We start from the raw sequence: 7547 nt of genomic DNA, 5'->3' as shown, positions 1-7547 counted from the left end.
GGAAGCATCCGGGGCAAAAGTAAGCTTGCAAGTATGTCTGAAAACGAGATTGTGGAAAATCCAGAATTGACTTAAGGACGACAGGGGACTGTTGAACAAGTTCCATCATTTCTAGAAATTATAGCCTTTGGAACCTGGGGTTGATTCTCAGGATAAAGCAACCTCAAATACATCCAGACTGGCCTTGGGAAGAAATGATAACCACAGATGATCATGAGCGTCAGTGCTCGAGACAGAAATGGCCAAAGCCACTCCTGTGACAGAAATGGGGGCTTGTGGGGTGGTGTCCTTATTTAAACCTTACAAGCGGGCAGCAAAAGAGCCTAGAGTGAGGCCCAGGCCCAGTGCCACCTCCTCACGGAACCTCCTGGACAGTGCAGGACTCAGCTAACACATGTTTTATTTCCAACATGGCGTGGATGATGGAAGTTCTGTTTGGCCTCCCGAGAGTTCCCAGGATCGGTAGAATCTCCGTGCCCAAGGGTCACACCCGCTGGCAGAGCACAACTTCTTGGCGCAGCACGTTTTCTGGTCCTTGTCCCTCAAATCTGGTAGTTGCTGCACTGAGGGACATCTGTCCACCTAATGATGAATGTTGGAAACCGTTTTCTGTAGACACCTCCTTCCAAAGTCCAACAGTGCAGGAGGCCAGGGAAACTTGGAAGGAAGCTGCCAAAGTCCAGCTGGAGTCTTGACGTCGTTAGAGAAGACACGGAAAAGTCACCTATGACCTCCTCAGGTATTTAATCATCAGAGAGGAAACATCCACGGGTTCTAACTGCAGACGGGCTAGATATAAAACTGATGGAATGCAAGCTGGTCCATGAAGGGCTGCACGAGATAATCTGTGGCGAAGTAGAAAACCAGCCCAAAGGTGATGGAGATGGGAAGAGCTGGCAGCGCCTTCTTGAAGATGGCGAGTAGTAGTAACGTAAGGCACAGGCCCTGTGGGACGGAGGGTACACACTCAGGACTGTCGGCATTGCACACAGAGCTATTCGGCGCCACACGCAGTGACTACTCTCTCTCAGACCTAACTTTGGCAACAGAAGTTTCATCAACTCTAGAGTCATGAAAGAAAAATGCAGCTTCTGGAACTGGACCTGCTAGCACATGCCAGCTACTAAGGAGGCTGAGGCAGGATTCCCTGAGCCTGGAAGACTGAGACCAGCCCGGGCAACACAGTGAAGGCTGATTCAAGAGAAAGGGAGGAAAGGGGAGATGGGAGGGGATGGGAGGAGAACCAGTCTGTGCTGGACATGGCCATGGTCCTGTGCATGCCGAGTGTGGTCCTCTATGAAAACGAAGTTGCTGCTTTTTTGTTCATTTATATACACAGCCCAGACTGGCCTCAAACTGTATATCCTCCTGCCTCAGCCTCCTAAGTGCCGGGCCATAAGTGTGCACGATGCCTGAATTAAATAGAATTTCTTTTTTAGACTATCACATGTAACCTGGGGGTGGGGCTCAAATCCCTATACAGCTAAGAACAGCTCTGAACTTGGTCCTTCTCGTTCTGTCTCCACAGTGCTGGGATGTGCCACCATGCCTGTTTTATGTGGTCAGGGACTGAATGCAGGCACTGTGTATGCTAGGCAGGCACTCCAGCAACCTAACTATGCATCTCAACTCCAAGCAGTAAGAAATAGGTTTTCATTATTAGTTAAGTCGGATTTTGTTTTGAGACAGGATCTCACTATGTAGCCTAGAATTTAACCAGGCAGAGATCCACCCACCTTTGCCTCCAGAACACCAGGATTAGAGGTGTATAGCAACACACCCAGCCTTCTGTTGTGAGAGCCACAGGCACTAGGCACGAGGGGATCATGCACTGCGCTAGCCTCTCTCGCTCCACACCTGCTGCCCAAGGCAACCCTGTTGCAGACCGAGCATCGGTGGAAAAGCACTGAACTCCAGGCTCAGCACACTTGATCCCTGTGCTGCTGCTGGGCTCTCAACTTCTCTTCTTCTAAGAGAAGTACAATTTCCTGGAGAACCTTTAAGAACTACTCAAAACAAAGCAGTTACTCTATCTCGGGGCAGAGAGCGGCACAGGACTGGTATCAAGAGCCAGTGCAGGAAGAGCACACAGCAAGTGCACGAGCCTCAGCTCAGTAGACTCAGACAAGGCCCAGCTAGGCTGGAAGCATCCGGCGATTTCAGTGTGTGGCCAGAGTGGAGGACTACTCAGGCAGGGTCTAATTATCCATTTTAAAAGCTTCTCAAGGGATTGCAATTCTCAGCCCATCTGGAGTCCATAGAAGATCGTCAGGGTCAGGAAGCTGGCTCGGCAGGTGAAGGCACTTGCCACATGAGCCTAGCCTGACCCGGGAGCTCCGTGAAAAGCTGGGGGGGGGGGGCACCTGCAGTCCCTGCACTCCTGTGGAGAGATGGAGGTGGAGACAGGACAGACAGGGGGACAGACAGGAGTGCACAAGTCGGTGGCAGACACTAGAGCGCCCTCCCCTCAGCTGGAAAGCAGGACCCAGCTCCCCGAAAGAACGCTGTTCCGCCCCACACTGGCCGCAGTACACGTGCACAAAGGCCCGGAGAAGACACCACCGCAGGTGTGCAGAGCCCGCGCCCGGCCCCACTTCCGCAGGGCACACTTACGATCAGTATGGCTACGAAGCAGGCGATGGTGGTGTTCCAGTCCCCACTGGCGGTCGCCGAGGCTTTACCAACCAGAACACTGTAGAAAATGAAATCCCCCAGTCCCAGTTTCACACCCCCTAAAATGAGAAAGAGCAAAGATGTCAGGAAGTCTGTCATTCTTTCCTAGGCTTTTCTTTTTTCAGACAGGGTGTGTTATATCGCCCAGGCTGGCCTTGAACTTGTGAACCTCCTGCCTCTGCCACTCAAGCCCTAGGACTACGAGTATGTGCCACTACACCCAACTGCTGTGATTTCATAATTCAGATGTATGGCCCCAAGCTGGGCATGGTGACATGGACCTGCACCCTGAACTCTTAGGGGCTGAGTGGGATGGCTTAAGACCAGGAGCGTGAGGCCTGCCTCACACGGTGAGACTCTGTCTCAAAAGCCAAAGCCAAATGAATCAAAACACAGTCCCACACTGACTGAGAAGTCAGTAAACGATGTACACCATTCAGGCTTCAGAAAGATTTCTTTCTGTCTGTTTTTTCTACACCAGGAGTTTTAGATTCTTTGTGACTGGAGTCCCAAGAGATGCTGCTGTTGCATCTCAGTAACCACAAAAACTTAATTAACAATAACAGAACTGACTTCTACTTAATGCCGAGCTTACACCCAGAACATGCACCACTGATCCTTACAGGACCTCGGATGCACCTGACTGAGGTCCAACCCATGAAACCCTCCTGTCAGGACGTGACGCAGTGACCACGAAAGATCAGAGTGAAGACTGTCATCACAACCACACTGGACCATGCCGTAAGGCACCACGTGCCACTGCCCCAAACCCAAGACCCTTTTTTTTCTTTTGAGACATAGTCTCACTCTGTAGTTCTTGTTGTTCTGGAACTCACAGAGATCTCCCTGCCTCTGCCTCCTGAGTGCTGGGATTAAAAGTCATCATCTTTTTGGTTTGGTTTTGTTCCCTCATTTTCTATTTGTATGAATTTGTATTTTCTAGACATTTCATACACATAGTCATATAAAATGATGTTTTTAGTGATTAGATTACATACTGACCTTTAAAAAGCTGTTTTGAGCTAAGCAGTGGTGGCGCACACCTTTAATCCCAGCACTCTGGAGGCAGAGGCAGGCGGATCTCTGTGAGTTCGAGGCCTGCCTGGTCTACAGGGAGAGTTCCAGGATAGCCTGGGCTGCACAGAGAAATCCTGCCTTGAAAAACCATCAAAAAGTGGTTTGGGGCTGGAGAGGTGGCTCAGTGGGTGGACTGCCTGCAAAGCAAGCACCAGGACCCGAGTCAGATCCTCAGCGCCCTGCAAGCTGGATGTGAGGCCTATCTGTAACCCAGTGCTGGGGGACGGGAGGGGAAGGAGACAGAGACAGGCAGATCCTAGGAGCACACCAACCAGCCAGCTTAGCCAGCATGGCCAGCCAGCTCCTGATTCAACGAGAGACTTTTGTCTCAAAAAAATTAGACTGTAGATGCCAAGAACCCAGCAAAGAAAAGAAGCTGCAAAAAGTACTGGAGCCTGCTTCATCCACAGGACAGATAGAGACAGCCCATCTCAGCAAAGAGTGCTCAGAGGTCAGTGAGACGGAGAGAAAGACACCTCACACCGACCTTCAGCTTCCATCTTCACTCCCACCGGTGCGCACACCTGCACACACACACACATGCATACCTCCCCCCCACACATGCACACACATACATGCATACCTCCCACATACACACATGCACACACACGCATACCTCCCACACAAACACACTTGCACACCTGCACACACACACATGCATACCTCCCCCCCACATGCACACCTACACACACACACCTACACACACACACACACACACACACACACACACACACACACGCGCGCACACACACACACACACACACACACACACGCATACCTCACACATACACACACAGAAAAAGCTTGGGAAGACATATGTATGTGCCTTTTAGAATCAAAATTCTAGAGTAAACAGCCTTTTGTAAGTAACCATGTCTGCTTTAACAAACTATCACAATCAGATATGGATTAAGAATGTGCTGGATACTTGGTTGTTCAAGAATGTGTCAATTAGCTGCCATAAAATAGGGGTTAAGGGAGAATTAAAAATTCATGAAGGAGGCTGGAGAGATGGCTCAGCAGTGAAGAACAATGGCTGTTCTTCCAGAGGAACTGGGTTCAATTCCCAGCACCCACATGGCAGCTCACAACTGTCTATAACTCCAAGATCTGACACCTTCACACAGACATGCATGTAGGCAAAATGCCAATGCATATGAAATAAAAATAAATAAAAACAAAAAACCCCACAAAGGGCTGGGTGTGGTGATGCACCATTAATCTCAGAACTCAGGAGGAAAAGGCAGGGGGATCTCTATGAGTTCTAGGCCAAACAGAGCTACTTAGTGAGACATCCCCCACAAAACAAACAAACAAACAAACAAACAAACAGGCAAAAACAAAACAGAAAAAAGTCTTAAAGGCCGGAACTTAACAATTAACAAACTTAGCACCTTAGCTATAAAAATTCACTGACTGTTAATGGCACCTCCTGCTAAGTGCTACAGCACCACCCAGCACTGTCTGCTTATGTTCTCAATTCACAGTACTCTTGCTTTCATGTGTATGTATTAAAAGAGGGGACCTGGGTGTGTGTGCGTGTGTGTGAACAGTGTGTAGAGGCCAAAGGTGTCTTCTTCAGTGGTTCTCCATCTAGTTTTGGAGACAGAGTCCCACTGGCCCTGGAGCGAATTCCGTCCAGTCAGGAGGCCCCAGGACCCTCCTGTCTCTCCCTCCCCAGTGCTGGGATCATGAGTGTTAAAGCTGTGCTGACCTTTTTTTTTCCTGTTTCTTAAAATCTAGTGTTGGAGAGTGAACTCAGGCCCTCGTGCTTGTGTGGCAAACACCCACATAAGCAATTTCCCCTGAACAATTCAATGTACTCTCGAGAGATGGATAATACAGTCACTAGAAGAAACCCCTGACTTCAGACGAGATGACTCACGTACTTTCCTCCGGGTCTTCACTAGTGAGGATACTGCTGGAGAGTTCCTGGACAGCTGCTCTTGACTCGGGAGTGGAGCGATGAGGCCCCAGGTGACTGTCCCTTTGGGCTTCCCACTCCTCACTGAAGCCACCATCATCGTTCCCAGTACTAGTGTCCTGTGTCTCACTTTCTGCTCCTTTAAGAGAGAAGGTGGCAGTTAGAGCTCTAATACTTGGAGGCATTTCCTCCATATTCTAGAGGGCAGAGTCTTGGTTAAGACAAGCATAGCAATTCTTCCATTCTCTTTTCTCAAAGTTCTAGGTACTGTCTAGAGTGGTGACATTTCCCCCTTTCTTTCCTCTTTTTAAGGAAGGAATGGCTTCACCTTCCCTGCATGCAGTCAGGATCTGATGCCCAGCACTGGCAACTGTCACGATCACAAGGAGATGAAGCGGAGTATGTCAAAGGTGGCGAGCAGGAAACGGTGAAGAACCTGCTCCCTTGTGAATACCAACAGGGAATGTCTTGTTCAGTGCACTACCCCACAGCTTAGGAAAGCACCTAGTGATAAGTCAGCATTTTGTGAAAGAATAAAATCTTAACACACCAAAACTATGTTCATACTTATATAACACACGGTGTGCTGAATGTGTTTGTGTCAACTTGTCACAAGCTAGAGTCATCAGAGAGGAACGAGCCTCAGTTGAGAAAATGTCTTCATAAAATCAGGCTGTAGGCAAGCCTGTAGGGCATTTTCTTAATTAGTGATCAATGGGGAGAGCCCAGCCCATTGTGGGTGGTGCCATCACTGGGCTGCTGGTGCTGGGTTCTATAAGAAAGCAGACTGAGCAAGCCACAAGGAACAAGTCAGTAAGCAGCACCCCTCCAAGGCCTCTGCATCAGCTCCTGCCCGCAGGTTCCTGTCCTGCTGAGTTTCTGTCTTGATGAACAGTGATGTGGGAGTGTAAGCTGGAGAAACCCTTTCCACCCCAAGTTTCCATGGTCATGGTGTTTCTTCACAGCAATAGAAACCCTGACTAAGACAGACAGTCACAACTTTTTCCTTTAGCTCAATGAGATACCCAGACCTGGGGCTGGAGAGATGGCTCTTCCAAAGGACTTGGGTTTGGCTCCCAGCACCTCCATGGTGGCTCACAACCATCCATAAGTCCATGGAATCTGACGCCCTCTGCTGACCTCCATGGGTACCAACCATGCATGTGCACACCAACCATGCATGTGCACATACATATATGCAGGCCAAATACTCAAACACATAAAAATTATATATATTTACACATACTATATATATTTTAAACTTAGGCTTTTAGCAACCATTTCTAATACTTCCTCTCTTGCCTTTGATCTGTTATTGGTCAAACGGCACCTGGCTCTGCTGCCTCACTGAGGAGATGAGCTCCGATGCTGGGAGCCTCAGATCTGAGTTCCCAGCGTCTAGTCTCCTCTTACAGCCCCCACATCAGTTCTTCTGCCTCTGTAACTAAACAGCAGTGCAGCCAAGGCCCACCGTTCTCTCTTAACTGTCATTCTTTCTCTTTCAACTTCCTAAGGTTAGCCCTTCGTCTTTTTAAGAAATTTCCTTTCGGCTTTACTTTTACACCACACTATTATTCTTCAACTCTTTTTTTTTTTTTTTTAAATTAGTTATTTTATTTGTATTGGTGTTTTGCCTGCATGTATGTCTGTCTGAGGATGTTAGATTTTAGAGTTACAGACAGTTGTTAAGCTGCCATTTGGGTGCTTGGAATTGAACCCAGGTCCTGTGGAGGCACAGTCAGTGCTCTTCACCACTGAGCCATCTCTCCAGCCCCTATTCTTCAATTCTTTCTGACACAGCTTCTAACTGATTCTCCTTAGTGTCTTCCGTAGTATTCACAATCCTTGGTCATCACCATCATCCAGTCCACTG

The 7547-nt window shown here is 48.7% G+C and overlaps 1 protein-coding gene across 2 annotated transcripts in view; it reads right to left on the bottom strand.

Moving 5' to 3' along the window:
- The window catches only part of Psen1 (presenilin 1), a 44484-nt gene that overhangs the window by 211 nt on the left and 36726 nt on the right, over window positions 1-7547 (bottom strand). For both annotated transcript variants that reach the window (XM_028877132.1, XM_028877141.2), the window contains 3 exons: window positions 5640-5813; window positions 2614-2732; window positions 1-945 (listed from right to left, as the gene is read on the bottom strand). The exon at window positions 1-945 is cut by the window's left edge and continues 211 nt beyond it. In XM_028877132.1, the coding sequence (XP_028732965.1) occupies window positions 790-945; window positions 2614-2732; window positions 5640-5813 (449 nt within the window). In that variant the 3' untranslated portion in view covers window positions 1-789. The remainder of the gene's footprint in view (window positions 946-2613; window positions 2733-5639; window positions 5814-7547) is intronic.

Source organism: Peromyscus leucopus, chromosome 14 (genome assembly GCF_004664715.2).
Source record: "Peromyscus leucopus breed LL Stock chromosome 14, UCI_PerLeu_2.1, whole genome shotgun sequence".
Taxonomy (NCBI): Eukaryota; Metazoa; Chordata; class Mammalia; order Rodentia; family Cricetidae; genus Peromyscus; species Peromyscus leucopus.
This window is presented reverse-complemented; position numbering and strand designations above follow the sequence as displayed.